General features: G+C 42.5%; 2 protein-coding genes across 4 annotated transcripts in view; both read left to right on the top strand.

Annotated features, from left to right (window-relative positions):
- The window catches only part of PIK3AP1 (phosphoinositide-3-kinase adaptor protein 1), a 37,509-nt gene extending 27,888 nt beyond the window's left edge, over positions 1–9,621 (top strand). For 2 of the 3 annotated variants that reach the window (XR_005257305.1, XR_005257304.1), the window contains exons 11-18: positions 199–261; positions 1,045–1,250; positions 2,790–2,862; positions 3,198–3,353; positions 5,093–5,163; positions 5,349–5,458; positions 6,244–6,433; positions 6,531–9,621. Coding sequence is in view for 1 of the 3 variants with exons in the window: in XM_038140055.1 (XP_037995983.1) it covers positions 199–261; positions 1,045–1,250; positions 2,790–2,862; positions 3,198–3,353; positions 5,093–5,163; positions 5,349–5,458; positions 6,531–6,585 (734 nt within the window). In the remaining 2 variants the exon portion in view is untranslated. The remainder of the gene's footprint in view (positions 1–198; positions 262–1,044; positions 1,251–2,789; positions 2,863–3,197; positions 3,354–5,092; positions 5,164–5,348; positions 5,459–6,243; positions 6,434–6,530) is intronic. The other variant, XM_038140055.1, reaches the window with a different exon arrangement.
- A 1,607-nt stretch (positions 9,622–11,228) lies between these two features.
- TM9SF3 (transmembrane 9 superfamily member 3) overlaps positions 11,229–19,816 on the top strand; it is a 43,427-nt gene continuing 34,839 nt past the window's right edge. Inside the window, exons 1-2 of the mRNA XM_038140056.1 lie at positions 11,229–11,388; positions 19,329–19,524. Of these exons, the coding sequence (XP_037995984.1) occupies positions 11,311–11,388; positions 19,329–19,524 (274 nt within the window). The 5' untranslated portion in view covers positions 11,229–11,310. The remainder of the gene's footprint in view (positions 11,389–19,328; positions 19,525–19,816) is intronic.

Raw genomic sequence — 19,816 nt, 5'->3', positions numbered from 1 at the left:
TAGAGGTAGCTGAGCTAAATTCTTTGCGATCAATAGAAAGGGAATTCTGACGTACAAATCTTTGTTTTCATCAATGGATTTAGAAGGGTAACAAAAGCTGTAATGCAGTGCAGAATTGTGTATGCATGCCATGTTCATCCTTGCCATTTCTGTCTTCATGAGATGCATTTCAGTATCTAAAGAATGTTTCTTTTGCAGTTTTTGCACAGAAGGCTCAAAGACCTGAGAATCTTTATGTCCCTAGAGGAAGGGTTAAGAAAGGTAAGGCAGAAGTTCACCCTGAAAATCCACCAGTAGTCCAGTAATCCCAGTAATCCAAAAGCAGATCTGTAATCTGTAAAAATCTGTAAAAAATCACAGTAATCCAAAAGCAGATCTGTAATCCCAGTAAACCCAGTAATCCCAGTAATCCAAAAGCAGATCTGTTATGGTAGCTTCATTTGTGTGAAATATGACAGAACAGACTGTTTTGCAAAGCTCTGGGGATAACAGTTCTCTATGAATAACCCAATCTTTTTGACCATTTGTGACACTGGAAACTTTTATAAGTGCAGAGTATGAGCAGAGCACATCTCATGTCTTGGGAATTCTTCTTTATGTTGCAAATGAGTTAGAAAATGCCAGCATCAGTAGAATGAGTTTTCAGTTTCTGGGCTTAAACTACACAGATTACCTAGATAGAATCTAGCTTTGTGACTGCTATGGTAAAAGCTCTGTTCTGTAAATTGCTGAGGAAGCAGGATGCTTTAAGGAATATGTTTTGTGCTCTTTACTTAAATTATGTTTATAAGAGCAGAGCTTATTCCTGGGATATATTTGTGTATGAGGCTACCTCTCATCTGGGCTTTTAGACCTGACAAATAGTAGGATGGCCTAAGAAGAAAACACTTCTTAGGAAACACTCAGTCTGTAATACTTTTTTTCTCCTTTTTTCTTTTTTATTTTTTAATGTTTGCTGGATCAAGGGTACTTGATCTCTTTGTATTCAGTGAGGAAGGTAGATCCACAAGTTTAATAATATTTTTGCTGGTGTTCTCTCTTCAGAGACAATAGTCAGGCCTGTAAGGGACCTGTCTCAATCAAGTATATATGATCCATTTGCTGGAATGAAAACCCCAGGTCAGCGGCAGCTGATTACATTACAGGAGCAAGTGAAAATGGGCATCCTCACTGTGGATGAAGCTGTACTTCATTTTAAGGAGTGGCAACTGAACCAGAAAAAGAGATCAGAATCATTCCGGTTCCAGCAGGTACAGACTTATGCTACTGTTTAAGAAATGCAGCTGTCTCTCTAGGCATATATCACAAGCTTCTCAGCACAGGTAAATTTTTTTCCTGGTTGGAGTGGGAAGACTGCCAACACAGTCCCCCAGCTAGCAGAGTTCTCTCCTGCCATGGGGAAGCTGCTCCCAGTAAGCAGCAAGCAGTTTTACAGATCTGTTAGTCTTGCAGTGATATTGTCAGTTTTTGAAGATCTGTATACAAGGAATTGGATCAAATCCAGTTGGTTAAATTACCTTTCTAGAGGTCACCTAGCACCTACCTGCTGGCAGGGGACTTCTGTGATGAACACTTAACTTGTTGGTTCTCATCCATTTCAGATCAGTGAAGACTCTGTGTCCCAGATGATGTATTGGCTGTAAAGCCCTGGCTGGTAGATGATCTGATTTCTCCAGCTCTTTGATGATTGCTACAGGACTGTTCTTTGCAGCTGGGCAAGGACTAGCAATGGTCATTAGTAAAAGCAGAGTGTTTGGATGCCTTAACAGAAAGAGGGAGTCAGTTTGCAGGAGTGACATAATGACTGGTGGAACTGTGAATTGTAGTTTAAAATTTTCATTCTCAAGGTAGAGTTTGGCTCCCTCTTTAAAACCAGTGCCTGCTTATTTTGCAGCCTTTTGTTCATGCTGTGGCAGTCTAGTCTCCAGTGGGTGACATTGTTTTGGAAGTTGTCAGAACAAAGGCAAAGCTTTTCTCCTCCTGATTCTCACTTGGAAAGGTCCTCTCTACCCTGAAACAATGCTACTCAAGTAAATTGATGTTGAAGAGATGAAGTGGCATGCTCTGTGCCCCATGCCATGAGCAGCTTTCAAAGTCTCTGCTCTGAATTTTGCTTCATGGTACAGCAGTTGCTTCCTCTGCTTTTCAGGGGTTTCCTCCTCTCAGATCTGTATGTATATCCCTGCTGAAAAAAGCTGTCTTTTTTCTCCCTACCTTTTTATACTGTAAGGTGTAATATGCTGCCACACAGTGGTGAAGAGTCTTTGCTCCCAGTTCCATTTCTTCATTAGGGATATGCTGAATTCTGAGTTGTACCTTACACTGTGGGATGCATGGCAGCCTTTTCTGTCCCTGCAGTCAGAATAATCTGTTCATTAGTACAGAAAGGACAGTGCAGTTACTTGGTTGTGGGTCTTGTTTCTATGCCAGTGTCACAGTGCAAACAGAAAATACAGGGAGTTCTAAACCAAATTTGCTGCTTATATGCAACTGGTGGTATGTGAACCTGACCTTAACATACATAATGAACATCAGAAAAAAAACTTGGCTTCTGAAAGGCACACATGGCTTGCTGAAAGGAATAGATTAAAACCTGTTGACATGGTTTGGACTTCAGCCAGGTCTAGCAAGCTTTGTTACAGCTTGACTGCAAAGCAAGTTAGCTAAAATATAATGACTATATATATAACTTTAGCAAAGTTAGCTAAAATATGATACTGGTTTTGTCAGAAAGCTGCTCATCTTTCTTTATCCGAAGCCCTGAAAAGAATATCTTGTGATGTTTTTAGGAAAATCTGAAACGTCTACGAGACAGCATAACCAGGAGGCAAATGGAGAAGCAAAAAAAATACAAAAGTGCAGGTAACAGTCTTTGATTCTGATATTCTCTGGTAATGAAGCAGCTAACCATTTTAATGAGCTCTTTAGGCATATATGTCTCCATGTATATTGTGGTTTTGTGATATTTTAATATGCACATCCATGTGCCAGTTGTCAAAAACTTAGGGAAGCTGCTTTGCTCCTCACTTTCACAGCCAAGAAAAGAATGCCCCCATCTGTGGAGTGCATCTTGATTCATTCATTACAGTTTTGATTGTCCTTACGCAATTGTGTTTAACTCTGTCCTTAAGTGCAAAAATGTCTCTTGGAGGCTATAATCACATAGATCTTTCTGAGCTGTTTCTTTTCCCTTCCAGATTTGGAAATTACAGTACCTATTCGACATTCTCATAACACTTTGGGGAAACCAGAATGTGGAATATATGAATACACCCCCAGGAAAAACCTTTTTCCACCAAAAAGGGAGTTAAAACGAGGAGACTGGAAAACGGAAAGCACATCCAGCACAACAAGTAAGCAACCTCTGAGCATCACCATCCCTACAGGAAAGCTGGATGGAACACACTTCTCAAGCCTTACCCTGGAGTCAACCCAGGGGACAGGACTTATGTTCCTGAATCCCAGCACTGACAATGCCACCCCAAACCTTGCATGCCTCAGGCCAGCTGTTCTCAAAACTGTAAAAGCAATTCCAGTTGTGCATCAAGTGGTTTGGGCATCCTTTGTCTGCATCTCTGCAGGAGGAGAACCTGGAAGCTGAGCAAAAGTTTCTTTTGAGCCCTTCTCAAGGGAAGGCATGCCACCTGTTTTCAGTTCTTAGAAGTAGATGGCAGCTGCTGCCTTACTGGAAAGGATGCTCCCATGCTGTGCCTGCCAGCAGGCTGTGTGCTCTTCTGGCCTGAAGGGCTGGAAGCCAGTCTCTATATGTTGTTTCTTCAATTGTTTTACATAAAGGATAGTATTTTTCATTGGTAACTGTGGGACCTCTTGAGTGATTGGGCAGTCTGCACATTTTTATTATCTTTGCTTTTCATTACATTTAATTTGTGCAAATTAAATCCCTGCATTCTTACTCTTACTGCAGACTGAGCAATTCTTGCAGAAATAATTTAGGATCAGTTGGGTCCTTTGAAAGGAAACCTGGCTTCCTGTTAGGTTACCACCTTTGTGACTCCTGGCAAGATGCAGCTGGCATACATCCAGAGTAGGTGCCAGAGGCAGCTGGCTGAGCCAGTAAGTTGCCTACAAGCACGTTGAGAGAAGCGTTAAAAGTCTGCAGAGCTCGCTGTATGCAGGCTGGCACTCTTTGTCACGGGGTGATGCTGAGAATGGACCCTAGCGCAGTGTTTAGCATGCTTAAGTGCTGCTGTTGGTACCAGCTGATGAGACTTACCAAAGCTAGCAGGGAGGGACTGCATCTTAGGAGAAAACCCCTCTAGCCACCATTTCAGTGTACAGGTTTCTGAAGATTAGTGTCCTCGTATTTCACAGCCCTATAGAATGTTATCTATTTATTACTGAAACCAGCCACAGCAGTGTAAGGTATGTTTGTGAGTTGTTGTCACCTTTGGAATTGGCATGACTGATTGAAAAAACAATCCCTACTCTGAGTCCATGACAGTTTAATGGGTTTGCATAGATGGGTGCTGAAGGTTGTTTGAACAAACTTGTTTTTAGCTTGGAAATAGACTAGGAAACATTCCTGTGATGATTGAGGACTGTTGTAAGAGGGGGTAGTAAACAGTTATTTATTTGGAGCAATAACTTCTTAAGCAGTCACTCCAGGAATGAATATGTGACAGTGCTCAGAGCCATCTGTCTTCATGCCGTTGTTAAAGAAATGGGGACCGGTAATTTAAATGCACCTAAGTGTTGGGTGTGTAACCCTTGTGAAAATATTTGCCTGACTTTCCAGATGATATAAGCATTGAATCTTTTCATATGATATAATAGATATAAAGAATAGATTGTGGTTGTGAGTATTTGACCAGAAGACTGGATAAAGGAAGATAAGGCAGAAATCTTCTAAAAAGAAAGCATAATTGAATGGCTTGGTCCTGTGGTTTGTGTTGTATGAAATGCAGTTGTTTGGATCCCAAATATATGAAAAAAACAGTGAAAATAAATTAATCTATACAAGCATTAATTAAATTTGCAAGAATTAAGCATGAGGTAAGAAAGAGCCCTGAGTTAGGGATTTGCGGTTAAATGACCGGGGTTTATTGATCAGTTTTTCTCTTGCTTCCTCCAGGTAGTGCAAGCAACCGCTCCAGCACTCGGAGTATATTGAGTGTCAGCAGTGGGATGGAAGGGGACAGTGAGGTAAGCTCTCACCTCTGCTGTGTACTGTTCTGCTGTCCCTGAGTACATGCCTTTGTTTTCATGCTGAAAAAAGAGCTCAGACCTGGCATTGCACTTAGAGAAATGCCAAAATGTAGCCCCTTCTTTTGTGAGGATACCAAGATCCAGATTCTGCTGTTCTGTAAACACTTCTCTTCATTTTGTAGGACAGCGAAGTCCCAGAAACAGCAAGGAGCCGCAGCCCAGTTCCTCACCAAGTAGAGAGGCTTCCTTTCCCAGAAAGGCCTCCCAGAGTGCCTCCTCGAGGTGCAAGCAGGTAAAACTAAAATGCAGCTCAAAATGTGTGCTTTCAGTTAATCCTTATGGAAGTCTTGGACAGAAAGCAAGGCAGTTAGCAAAGGCAGAAAGTGAGTGTGTTTTTGAGCAAAGTCTACCAGACTGCTGTCTGTCAGCACACACTGTTGGGAATTGTAAGGTCATTGTTTCTCATCTGTATGTGGAGGAATATGTTTCCTAGTTGGTAACAAGGCTGTTGCAGTGCTATCCCTGTGGTTCATGCTCAATGAGGGGCAGCACTAGTGATACACACAATGCTTGCCACAGTAAGACTGACCCAGGTGGAGTTACAGCCTGCCCTTGGCAGAGATTTAGTATCTGACCCTCCTGAAAATATCCTCTTGGAACATACTAAGTGTAGTGCAGGGGGAAGTTCTTTTTGGCATTCTCGTGGACTTTTTTATTTTTACAAAGTTCAGATCTCTCCAGAGCATATATGTTTACATGTGTTACTGGCCTCAAAGAAAGAACTGCACTAGTTTTATAAAAGGCGTTGAGGAGATTTGATCATAAACTTAAATAACTTGTAAACATTCCTTTAGTCCAACCAGTGCAAGTCTATGAAGTCTATTCCCCAAAAAGTTCTCTCAGTACAAATACTAACAAAATTCTCAACTCTTAAAGCAGTAATTGCCACTGTGTGGGTGCAGCAAGGTCTGTGTTGTTGTCTTGGCTTTGGCAAGGAAATAGCTGGAATTTATCTGCAGTTAGTTTGAAAAAAGGTTTTGAATCTTTTGATCTCTTTCTATTGCATCTTCATTTCAGGAGAAAGTTACCAAACTATCAAAGTTTTACTCCAACCAACCATTATAGCATCCCTTTCTAGTAATAGTAGAATTACTGCAGCTGAAGAACAGAAGAAAAGTCTTGGACAGGAACAATGCTCTGGCAGCTTGGCATCTGCTCTGTTGCTCAATCAGCCTGTTTTTCTTCTTGTATGACTACTGATTGTAAAGTATGCTTGCATATGATGTTATTGCATGCAATGTCTTGTTCCAGAACTCTGTTTTCTACTACTTTTTCATACATTTTCATTATCTGTCTTTTTATAGGCCTATAAGCTGTGAAGGCTTTTATCCTCCACCTGTGCCTCCAAGAGGTCGCTGAATCTCTCAACATCTGTGGAAAATGAGATTTTTTTTGTTTATATATGTGTTTGTACAGATATTTTTTTGGGCTGCGTTAAATTATTTATAAGTGGGACCCAAATGATTTCATCCCCTTCATCCTCCCTGAAGCCCTGGTGTGTTTTCCCGTGATTTTCACTGGGGCTTCTTGGCGGTTTATGACTTTTTCTTAGCTGGAAGAATTTTGGTGCTTTGGGGCTTCAAGAAAAGGTATCATCATTGGGAAGAACATTGATGTGTGTCTTGGGAGCCCTGCATCAACATGAAGATCCCATTTGATCAAGAAAGCACATGTGTCCTTTTAGGAACTAAATCCTGATAGCATTGTTACCAAACCTTTCAATACAGTCGACCAGGGCTTGACTGGAAAACACGCTTAAGAAGTAAAGAAAATAAGATGTTTGAAAAATGCTCATTACAGCAGGAACAGGTGAATGGACTACTGCTCGGCATAACATTTTGGATACAATTATACTGACCTTTCAGAAGGTGTAGCATCCCCCTTTAGCAATCATTAAACCATGAGGGGATGAGAAATTGTCTTAAAGAATGTATTTTGCATACAGCCTTGAAAATGCCTTTCCTTTTCCTGTTCACTTCCTGAAGAGGACAGACAAGGTGTTGTGTGTGCTGCATTTACTATGAAAATTCCCTGGTAAGGGACCTTCTGTATCACAAACCAACTGAACTTAAACCTTTCTCATGCAGGGTGCAGGTATGGTGTTACAAAATCACATGACTGAGCTCTCAAATTAGAGAAGGGCTTGGTGGCAGTGCTGTGTTCTGTCTTTTACATGTGGTCTGAAGGCATTTCACTTCAGACTCTGGAACAGTAGTGAGTCTCCAATTATCAGTGCACACCCCTCACAAATACCAGCCATATTTTAGCTGGCTGCAGTGGAAACAGACAGCCTGGGGACTGGACTCTGCTTGCTCTACTGTCCCTTTCTACCAAGGTGAATCTGCAGCAGCTATGTCCAGCCTTTTTTCTGCCTGAGGGCTTACAAACTTCCTGGTTTGGCTCTCTTCCAGACCTTGAAATCTTCTGTGCATATCCCAACCCTTGGGGGACAGTTTACGGCTCTGATTGTCCATGAGTGACACAGATGGGAATCTGCAAGAAAACATTCAGGGTAGAGAATTAAACATCATTACATACTTGGTTTTCAGGGATGAAAGAGGGGGAATGGTTTTAAAAACAGACAGAGACATCTGTATTAGGTGATGCCTCAGGTAGAGGTAGGACATGTAGAGCTTCTGATCATGTCAGCTTCCCTTCATCTGTAGGAGAGCAGGTGACAGAGTTGCAGTTCCTTTCTCTTGCAGGGTGGCAAACCCAATGTGTGAAGCTGCAGAAGTGACAGCAACCATGACTTGACCAGCATTGAAAGAAGGTGGAGGAGCCCCTGCTCCTTTCAGGGATATAGGCATATGCTAAATATCATCTATGCATTAGACACATAGGATTTGGGTGACTCCAAATGCAGTTCATAAATCCTCTCCTTTTGATGGCAGAGGGATGCAGGTGTTGTGCTGCATACATAGCACAACAGATAGAAAGGTGTCCTTTCTGTTTTGGTTTTTTAAATTTTATTTTTTAAAGGAACCTCAGTGCTGTCTCTAGTAACTGCCACTATAGACTCAGTGAGTTTGCTTTCATTCGCTGTAGCCAGGGGAATGGTGAGGTTGCCCTCCTGTGCCCTTCTTGGAATGAAACAAGGTTTCCAGCTCTATTAGCTCAAATTGGAAGGAGGGACAGAGGTTTTGGTGCTGAAATGAGGAAAACGGTAGCAAGGATAAGTGAAGAAATTAGGGATAAAAGATAAACCAAAAGAAGAAATTCAGCAGCTTGATTGTCTTCAGCTGTCACATGCTTTGGTTTGCATACAGCTCCCTGGTTTTGCTCAAAAATTCCCTATCTTCTTGGTGCTGATTGCAGCTGTGCCCCAGACCTTGGAGCTGTGATGTGGGAAGAGAAATTTGTCTGCTTTCACATCTGCCAGGTACAACATACAGCAGAATTGTAGGATGTGGGTAAAACTGTAATAAGGCAGGAAAGGAAGAGCAACTTATATGTGTATCGTGCAGATTTTCTTTCAACACTGTTGGACTGAAGCAGCCCAGGGATCCATCTTTCCAAGCTAATTTTTAGTTCTGCATCCCCTCCATGTTAAAGCCAAATGTCCTCTATGGGAGGGATTTATCTGAGCATTTGACTTTGCAGAATCCTAATACCATGGCTGTGAACTGGATATTTACTGCTTGTGCTGTGGAGAGATGGTTACATCTCAGTTACTGAAAAATAGCTCATAAGTAGCTTTCAGTCCCTCTCCCATTTGAAGCTTAGATACTTCACTACTCTGATCTGACCTCTCACATAAAGCCAAGGGCTGGTGGGGCTCTGGGAGAGGTGAGCTGGGAAAAGGGGAACTGAGCCATACTATAAATGTATTCTGTTCAGGCCCTTCTGCACTCCTTAAGGGAGGGAAACTCTAGATGCAGCTGTAGTTTCAGGCATTCCTGTCTCACTGCTGCTGGATTAGTGAGGGATCTCAGTAACCAACAATCACTGCAAGACTCTCACCCTATTAAGGAATAAAGGAACAGCACTAAAATGGCATTACTGTTGGAGGCAGGTAAACAACTGGATGCAATCATGTCTTTCAAGCCTCTTACAGGCCAGCAGCAATGCACCTGCTTAGCCACCCAAGTGTGTTCCACATAGGCTGGATTCATCTAGTTGCTTTCAGCCTGGTACATTTCAATGTATGCAGTCCCTGTATCCGTATGTTTTGCTGGTGAGCATGTGGTGTGTGTTGCTTCGACCCAGGATGAGAAATGCACTGAAACTGAAGATCAGAAGAGACCAGAGAAGAAAACAGCATGCATGCAGATTGCTGGTTACTTAAGAATATGCTTGGGAGGGAAAGTGGAAAGGGAAATATGAACAGTGTTTCTGATAAATATTAAGAGTTCAAGGACTGAACAGATAATAAAATTGCTTGTAAAAACTTAAGTGGCCTGGCCAATTGTAGGGGCATCAACCAATCCACCAAACTCAGGTGCCAGCTGGCAGGCCTGGGGAAAGTGTTTGTTCTTTGCACAGCATGCCTTACAAACCCTGCTACAGCAGATGGCTCTGGTTGGCCCTGGTGCTGACTGAGAGACTTAAGTACTGAATAAACTGAAGATGCTGAAGCCTCCTCTCTCTGTCTCCCAAGGGTAAGCTACTCTATTTTGGACTGAGATGCAATGACTAGAAAGAAGCATATGGTGTTATCAAAACTGTCTAGGTTTTCTTTTTTTTTTTTTAAGTCTGTATGTGTGTGTAATACAAGCATGGCTTTTGCATGGGTTTTGGCAAGTATCTCTATAGGGACCTCGCTTCTATTGAAACAGTGCATGCACTATCTCCTACATCTGTAGAAAAGGCTTCAGATAAATAGACCTTGTGAAATATGATCAGGGAAGGTAGACAATATGTGAAACCACAAGAGGAAAAGCTTTTAACATAGGTATGATGGTAACAGGGAAATCTGTTTTCTGCGTCATTTCTACAAAGCATGGATGACATGTAACAGCACAGGGTTCCTGCCTTCTGCTCATGTCATTTGTCTGTCTGCTTATTTGTTGGCTCTCTTTATTTGAGAAAGCCCCCCCCTTTTTTTTTGAAAAGAATATATAAGATAATTTTTGAAATTTTTTACTGTAATTGATTCATCAGACAACTTTAAAATTAATGTTCAATACCATGAGCTTTTTGGATTGAGGGCTTTGCTTGGTTTGGTTTTTCTTACTGTGGACTTGTAGTTTGAGGTAGGTCCAAGTTTGGAGGCAGGTTTGTGGGATTCATCTTAGCCAGCAGTGACAGAAACCTTACCCTGAACTAGGTCCAGGAGTGGCTGGGCTGCCTCAGCGCCTGCCCTGGGCCCCTGCGGCTCCGTGCGCTGCTGCTGCTTGTGCCAGGGGCGTAGAGAATGGGCCTGTGTATTCCACTGATGAGCTTGGAAAAGACCTGAGAGCGTCGAGTCCAACCTCGGCCGGAACATCACCCTATCACCTTCCCCATGTCCGGTCTTTTCTTAAACACCCCCAGGGCCAGCTGCCTCCATCATCTCCCTCGGCAGCCCCTTCCAGTCTTTGATCAGCCATTCCGTGAAGGAATTGCGCCTATGCTCCAAGCTTGGGCCCCTTTCCCCTCGTCCTGGCACTGGCTTCCCGGGAGAAGAGACGGACCCCCGCCTCGCTCGAGCCTCCTTTCAGGCACTCGTGGAGAGTGATAAGGGTGTCCCCTACGCCTCCTGCTCTCCAGGCTCAAAGACTGCAGCTCCCTCAGCTGCTGCCCCCAAGCCTGTGCTCCAGCGGGTACTTGTACACAGCCCGGCGTCCCGCCCTTCCCAAAGACCTTTCGATTGCTTTATCGATCAAAACGCAATATCAATTGCAATTCCATCTCGTAAGAAGGGCGCTCCCGTGCGCTCCCCCTGGCCGCGCTCTGTCCCGGGCCCGCGGGGCGCGGCCGCTCTGCGCCCGCCCGCGCTCCCTCCGGGCTCCGCCCGCCCCGCGGGGCTCCCGTAGCGCTGCCGTAGCGCCCCCGCGGTTCCGGCGGGCGGGCGGGTGACGTGGCGGGCGGGGCGGAAGTGGCGTCGGCGGCGGGCGCGGGCCGGTGCCGCGGCGGGGCCTGCTGGGGACGCCGAGGCCCGAGATGGCGGCGCCCGGGCTGCTCCTGCTGCTCCTGCCGCTCCTGCCGCTGCGCGCCCGCGCCGACGAGCACGAGCACACGGTGAGGCGGCGCCCGGCTTCCCCGGGAGCGGCGCTCGGGCCGGGCCCCCGTGCCTCGGTGGGCGGGAGGGACGGGGGGCCGCGGGCCGCGGCCTCGGGGGGAGTGGGCGGCTGCCGCCCCGCGGGGCTCCCGCCGCGCCTGCCGAGCCGCTCGGGCTGTTCCGGCCGCGCCGGCCGGAGTCGGGCCCCGGCGATCCGGTTCGGCGTGAGGGGGACGCCGGGGCGCTCGGGGCAGGGCCGCCGGGTTCTCTGATCCGGTTTGCACATCCTTGTGCGGCCGGGCGGGGTGTCCCACCTTTTCCTGGAGCAGATAAACGGCCCGGCAGGTACGCGTGCTTTGTTTGGAGAGCGCTGTTTGCTCTGCCCTGCTCTCGGGAGGATGTTTGCTCTTGCTTCAGAGCACAAGTCCGAGCCGAAGCGCGGTTCTGACAGCCCTGCGGGACAGGGGCTGACAGCTCCCCTCGGGAAGAGGCAGGGATAGCGTGGGAATGGGCTGGGGAGGGAGAGCAGGACGGGGGCACTGCCACGGACCCGCAAGAAAAATGGGTGTAGATAATACTGCTGATCGGAGAGCTCACACGTTGGCGTGAGAATAGTTTTTCTCAAGTGCTCGCAATATTACCCGAAAAGAATCTCTAGGAAAAAAATACTAGTGCTTCGTCAGTTTCGGATTTTACATCAGAGTGTTGTTTCCCGTGGCTTTCAGTGGGAGAAAGTGGAAGTTTGTGTGATGAGCTGAGATGTGATTTTGGAACGAGACTTTCCTAGAAACCATCTCTGTTTGCTGCCAGTGGAGTGTATTAGAACGTGGCTGTGATTAAACGCTGGGTCTGTCTGACTGTCAGGACTTTTTTTGCTCTCGAGCAGCCTGCCTGGTAAACACTTGCTGAGTTTCTTAACATAGTTTTCTCAAGCTGAGGTGTGGTAAAGCTTACAAAGTGTTCTTAATAAAACAGATAAATAGTATTGATAGCTTTTGTATCAGGGGTAGAAAATTACCCTTATTCCATTTATTTTTGAGGACTTTAAAACTGATTAGGATTGTGTATATTTTTTGAAAGGGAAAGGGTTTTATTGGTGCTGCAGTTAATGACAGAAAAGTTAATGTAATATTCAGTACTTTCAAGAAATAGATATTCCTTGAATTAGTTTAGGTGCCAGTTTTGTTGCTGAACCTGTGCTTTAGAGTGAGGCTTCTGCTGAGGTGAGGTGGTTTTTAGCATAGCGCTATGTTTATTTTAAGGGCTGGGTGGCTCGAGGGATTATTCATTATTAAATTAATATTGATGATCTTCTAGGAAAAAAAAAATAAAGCTGTCACTGACTTTATTTGGGTTTGAACTCTCCCTTCAAAAGTGATTTCTGATGTTTTTAGGTCTTATGAATGATTACCTAAACAATTACCCATGGAAATCACAAATTCCTTTTGAAGGCCTGTCATTTTTTTCATCTAAACTATTTAACTCTGAGGGATTATAAGTCTTTTTTGGTTTAGTATTCTTGTTCACATAGTGCCCAGTTTTTTAACTGGATAGGTTATGTGATAGGTTAGGAATAGTTGGTGTAGAAAGACAGTTACCTTTTTTTGGAAGGCTGTTTCCTTGCTTGGGTATTTTGATATTTTTATCTTGTGTCAGGGATTGGAGTGGAAGCATTAATAGCTTGAATGAAGCATGACCAGGGTTTTGTAGTAGTGTACTGATGGTAAGATAAAGAACCTGAAGGAAATATTCCTTAAATACTGCATTTTAATGAATTTCACTTTTGAATATGGTTGCAGCTGGAGATTAATTTTCTTATCATCGAAGTGCTTTGCTACATTTTGAAGTCCCCGCTCACTTTTGGAGAAGTGGAAGGGAAATTTAGGATTTGGTAATCTCAAACTAAATTTTCACTGACTTTAAGACTCGAGACCTGTTGGTTGGAATTATCCTTCATTTCCTCGGTGTGCGGCTCCTGGGGGAAGGTGTGCTGGTGCATCCTGACACAGCTGAACAGGGTGTTGTCAGTGCTCAGCATGTTGGACGTACAGAAGTGCTGCCTTAAGCTTTAAATGCTGCCATAACATGGAGTAGTATGCAGTGTGTGCTGTAATATGTATTAACACGTGTCCTTTACTTTATGGTTGTGGACTTCTACGCAAATACTGTAAAAGGTAATTGTGAGAGGACTCTGCATGAAGCTCTAGGTCTGTGCTGTTGTTTCTGGAGATACTAGGTATGCATAGTGTCATTGAATCAACAGCTTATATCCTTTATCTTAAATTTGAATCAGTCTTTAGAAATCACATCTGCCTTTCTTTGGAGGAAGAATAGCGTAAATACAAATGTTAGATAAAGACATGGTTATTTAAAATGAATAGTAAGTGAAGAGAAATTTTTGCCACAGTATTTAAAATCTCCATTGTCTAAAGACAGTACAGCAGCGTAACTTCAGACCATGACAGAACAGTTTATCAGGAACTAACTGAAAACTTGTCTGGTGATTCTTTAACTTGTTTTCATGCTTCAGAGCCTGTAATATACTTGCTCATTGCCTGTATTGTAACAATTGCAACATTTTTTGACAGTTGTCCTTTTATTTGTGGAAGCGATAGTATCGATGGGGTGCTGGTGGCCTTATCACAATGTATACTGATCCTGCAGAAATAGGGCTGGGGTCTCCTGCCTGGCCTTTGCTTTCACATCTTCTGTTGCTAGACTTGTTGGAATTGATGATGTAATAGACAAACCATAAAACACTCTTAAATATCCTGTGGTTTTTGTTGCAGGAGAATGGTCTAGAGAGTAGGTAGCATTTTAATTTTAATGTTGCTTCAGTTTAATTGTCTGTGCTCTGTAAGAATAGAAATACGTTAAAAACATTGAAAAATAAACAAAACCCAGCCTATATTGTATAGCAAAATTCCTGATTTAATATGATCGAGAAAAGCATTTTTGCTTGACTTATACCCTGATCAAATACGTTAAAACCCTGAGCATGTAAGGCTTATTTAAAATTAGTATGTAAAATTAGGAACTTTGTATAGTATCTGAAAATTGTCAGTTAGAGAAGCACTGTGGAAAACATTTCAGTTCATGTAAAATACTTATTTGCATGGTAAGTTGTGCGCAGATGAGCGGCCTCATTCCTCTTTGAAGTTGTGTTTCCATTTTGAGGAGGTGAAATAAATGTTACGGAAGCAGGACGTGGTGTGCCTGAGCAATCTCGTGCATCTAGGAAGTGTAACAGTAAAAGTACTGCATGTACAGAAGTTCAGCCTGTGCCACTGGTACAGTTCTAGACACATCTTGGCGAGGCCTAAAATTCAGAGAGAAATAAAGAAGTGTTACTGGAAATAGCCTACTTTGCCCAAAGGCGAGCATGAGGCTGAAATGCACAGTTTAATAGGGTGTGGATGTGAGCTGCAGACATTGAGGATTATCACAGTGCTCGATAGATGGAGTATCTGTAAGATGCTGAGCACTGCAAGCCTGGGATATTACTTACCAGGTGAGTCCTGCCTGCTGCCTCCTGTATTTCTTGTCTTGCTTCTACATCTTTGCTTTGCCAGTAACAAATCGTGTTGGTTCTTTTTTCCCCCTGAAAGATGTGCATTGTAGAACACATCATTCCAGACTTCTGTTCGAGGAAAGAAGTAAAATCACATATTTTCTGAAAGAAACTGTCTTGATTTGAATTTATTTTGCTGAGTCATCACATGAAGTTAGGCACTTGTAATCCTCTTTTTGTCTCCCATCATTTTTTTGCAAAATGTTTTCCTGGTTTAAAGAAGAATATCAGCAACAGTCTCGTATCTTTTTCTGCAACCTTTTGTAACTGACTTAATCTGGCCTTAATTGTTTTGTAGAATAAATAGTCTGTTTTTAGGGTTAGCATGCTGATTTGTGCAGTTGAGCAAAGAGAACATAAAGTTGCTTTCCACACCATGAGCGCCTTGTTGGGTAACAGGAAAGAAAGATGCATGTGGTGTACTGAAGGCAGTATTGCTATACTTGAACAGTTTCTAAACTGTATAGATGTATGGAAATTGTCTTTATATTAAGCCTCAAAGTGGTGCACACCCCCAGTTTTTCACTAGTTGTATTACATTGAAGAGAAGCACTCCTGGCTGTGTCAGACCACACAAGCTTCCTGCCAGTTTAGTGTTCTGCAGGGAGCTAGAGTGACCCATCAATGCCGGCAACAAGGAAGAACTGTAGATGGGCTGGATGTGATTTTAGCTTGCACAGGCACATCCCTGCAGCCCAGTGCTCTGAACAGGCAGCGTGACCATATTGTGCTGCTTTGGAACAGATGTCCTCAGCTGTGAAGAGGGTTGTAGATGATACGTAGTTGCGTTTGAGATGCAGCTTGGTTCTCCACCACCTGGCTGGCAATTACAGAAAAAAGTTTCTGAAGGTTTGTCTCTCTTAGTTTAACGCCTGTATGGTAGGTACCTGGTGTCGGTGCTGAGACTTTTCAGGCTGCATCTGTAAATATGTCATTATATATTCCATATAGCTACAGAAATTACTGAGCTGGTATTAAGCATAGTGCAGGAAAATATGCAAAGCTTACAGACTTTTTTCATAAATTACAGTAAGTGAAACACAAATAAAATTTTGTTTTGTAGCCTTCTCTCACATGTGGAAGTACTGAACTATGTGAGTTGTGGCACTGTGACCAAGTTGTTAAATGTCTGTGAATATAATTGGGATCTCTGAGCTTAGTGCAGTATATTATCCCTTCATATGAACCAAAACCAGAAGAGCTTGCTGAGATACACTAGAGTACAGATTGCATCTTATTTGTTGACCTTCTTTGCCTTGTCATTTACTATGTTCATCTTGGCTTACTTTATGTTCTCTCTCTCACAGCATGACCTTTTTGCTGAAAGGTGTGTTATATGTAAGCCTTCTCAAAACTTAGCAGCCCTCATGAAGAGGTGACAGTACAATCTCCTACAAAATGTTCTAGTGCTTTGTCTTGCCTAAATAAGTTTTCCTTTGTGTTGGCACTCTTATTTATTGTGGACTTTTTGATATTATGAAGGCCCTAATGAAGCAGAACAGAAAAGAAACCAGACAGAAAGCCCACCATCAAACCACCACACTTGAACTCTTTAATAGCACTGTGTTCTTGCCACCAAGTTACCCTACCACTAGGCTAAGAGTGGAAGGATAAGATATGTCAGAGAAATATATTTAAATGTGAAAGCTCACCCTTATAATTGACAGTGAGCAAAACCCAACAAATGGAGAGAGAAGAAAATGTCCTTCAGTTTCTGCTAGGCACCACCCTCGAATTTAAGCTGAAGGTGTTTTAAGTTGTTTTGGTTACTACAATGCTCTTAATTTGAGGAGGTCACCAGGAGCCCCTGATGGATGCAGATGGCTGTGCCTAGGGACTGTGTGAGTGCAGTGTAGCCTGGGCTGGCTGAGGTGTTGTGTTTATTTATGTAGCAATCTTGAAAAGATTTATCTCGTGCTGTTCTGGGGTGGTTGTGAGAAAGGAGGAAGTAATAAATGCAGACTGAATTTTTTGCATCTGTTTGATGTAGCCCCTTTTCTCTCTAGAGTAGGTTGATGGCATCTTGGAGTCATTGTGGGAAAAACTTGTAGGCCCTGAAGAAGGACTAAGCCCCATGCAGATAAGAGATAAGCAAAGACCAGATTTGTTATTGCAGGTGTTGTAATTACTATTTAGTTACATTGGTAGATCAGAAAACATAGCAAGATTTTGCATGTTATGTTCTAAATCTGTTGGTTTCTGCCTTGTCTGTCGTGAGTTCCAAAAATGTGGAGGTCCCAGCTCAGTATGAAGCGTGTCAGATATGAACAGCTGAGAAAGGCAGTGGTCAGTGCTTTCTTTATTCAGGCAGTCAAAGATGAGCTGACAGACCTAAGGATGTTGTCATATTCTATTCCTGAAGGTTAAATGGAGACATAGGTCAGCTCACATGTAAGCTGTTTGGTACAAATAGTGCTAAAATGGGCTCTTGACAAGTAAAGACCATTTTGAAAAGGGGCTGGAAATATGTTCTGCAGCTGTTAGAGGAAGAAAGAGAAGACATGATAGAAATAACAGGCTAGGAAGAGATATGGACCATCTTGTCCCGTGCTCTCTTGGCAAGAGCTAGAGCCGGATTCAAAGTGCAGACTCCACTGTCTGCTTCTGCTCTGAGGGGATTTGAACTGGGATTTTGCTTTCTTTTTCTGTTATCTTTCCCAACTTTCTTTGGACAACTGTGCTGCACTGGTATAACCTTTCTGGTTGTTGGTGGAGAGGAGGAATGTCTACTTTCTCTTATTTTCTCCTGTTGTTTACTTTTTATTTGATGCTTCTTTGACATTCTTTACCCGTTAGAAATGCTCTGAAGTGTGTGCTCTGCAAAGGGGCAGGTTTGTGAAACCAATAAGTGTTTGGTCTCTCCTGCAGCTCAGAATGAAATTAGTAAGATATTTTAAGTTTCTTGTTGGAAATCACTCACATAAGAGGCTGGAATGACCTTTGTACGTCTTTGTAAACAAAAAAGATGAGCCTTTAATTGAGATGGTGTGTTAGTTTAAAGGGATTAAATTATTTTCCGAAGCATGTTTGTTTAAATCCTTAAGTTTAACTTTTAAAAACTTAATCTGAATTTTTTTTTTTCATTTCATTTCTGCATTGACCTCTTGGTATGACCGTGGTTGTTCAGAATATAATAGAGTTGAAGAACCTTTGTTGGTTTGTTAAAAAGGGAGATACAGAACTGTATTCAGTATTTCAGCTGTGCACTACATAGTAGTTACGTCTAATTAATATTTTGTTTTCTTTTCTTCTCCAAGGTGTTCTGTGTCTGTGTTTTGGTCTTATAATAGTACTTCATACTTCTGTACCTAAAAAAATTCAGGACCTGTATAGTGATTTGCTTTTATGTGTAAATAATTATCAGTAGGGTTTTTTCCTGCCTTAGAAGTTCTTTTGCTGTCCCTGTCCCTCTTATTCTATTGAAATTATAGGTGAAGTAGTGTTGCCTGAGAGACTTTATGTAGTAATCAGCAAATCTGATACCTCATCCAGAAGCATACAGATAAAAGGCAAATTATTATTTCAGATCATTTAATTTTCCTGAATTTGTCCAGTATTTGAATACTGATAGATTAATGACTTCTAAGGACTTTTTGTTGTTGTTCAGAAGTAATAAGAGCTTGAAAAAAATTACTGGCTCCTAGACAAGGGATGTGTTTTCCTGGCTGACAGTAGCTGTGGAAAGTGAAGAGTGAATGTTCCCAGAGAGAATTTCATGGCAGCCACCAGACTTCTTGCTGTTCTGTTTTTTCACTGTGGGAATGTTGGAAATGCATCAAAATGCAGTTCTTCTGTCTGACTTTGGCTCTTGGCTACTGTAGGTACGCAACAGTTTAATTTTAGTGCTTCCTGTGAGGCATTATGCTCTTCTGGGAATTTTGAATGCAGTTTATACCCTTTCTAAAAAGAAAGGGAGCTGCATTTTAGGAAAATACAAAATATCTGACAGTATGGGTAGATTGCCTGACTACTTTGCTAAGATCTTGTTTAACAAGACATTAATTTGGTGTTTCCTTTATTTCAGTTGAGATAAGCAGAGTTTTGCTTTTAACTGATCTGTGTTTTTACAAAATTAGTAAAAGCTTATTTATTTTCAAGACTCCTGCTTGCTGTATCTTCTACATCTTTCTTAAATCCCCCTCATCTGATACTTCACTGATAGGCTATAAGAAACTGTATGATCAACTTGGCTTTTTTTTCCTGTGGGAGCAGACTGAAATTTTATCTTAGAGTCCCTGTCATGCAAAACCAAAAATGCTCAGCTGTCTTTAAATGTGGCTGTTGCCTGTGATTGAGCAATCCCACCATGCTAGTTAATATGAATAAGAGCTTCTTGAACATTTTTATTCTGCTGGGCTTCTCATCTAACTCAATAACTTTGTCTTTCAGTACCAAGATAAAGAGGAAGTTGTTCTATGGATGAATACTGTAGGACCCTACCACAATCGCCAAGAAACGTACAAGTACTTCTCTCTCCCCTTCTGTGTGGGATCAAAAAAAAGCATCGGCCATTACCACGAAACCCTAGGGGAAGCACTTCAAGGAGTTGAGTTGGAATTCAGTGGGCTTGACATCAAATTTAAAGGTAAGTGGTTCAAAGTGCATTTAGTCACTTTAAAAAATAAACAAACTCTTCAGACTTGATCTGCTAATGAAATTTTCTTGCTGCTAGGAGCTGAGTGTATTTTGTATGGTTGATTGGTACTACCACTGGCTTTTGAGTTTGCAGTGAAGTTTCTGTCTATGTGCCCTTGCAGCAGATATTGCTTCTGAAGTAGCTGATATCATTTTACAAAGTAAAACTGAGTTTTCTGCATATGAATGTTTGATAATTTACTGGAACTGATATTCTGGAATTACCAATTCTGAAGATGTAA

This window comes from Motacilla alba, chromosome 6 (genome assembly GCF_015832195.1).
Source record: "Motacilla alba alba isolate MOTALB_02 chromosome 6, Motacilla_alba_V1.0_pri, whole genome shotgun sequence".
In the NCBI taxonomy this organism is placed as follows: Eukaryota; Metazoa; Chordata; class Aves; order Passeriformes; family Motacillidae; genus Motacilla; species Motacilla alba.
The sequence above is the reverse complement of the archived record's forward strand: the minus strand, read 5'-3'. Positions and strand labels throughout refer to the sequence as shown.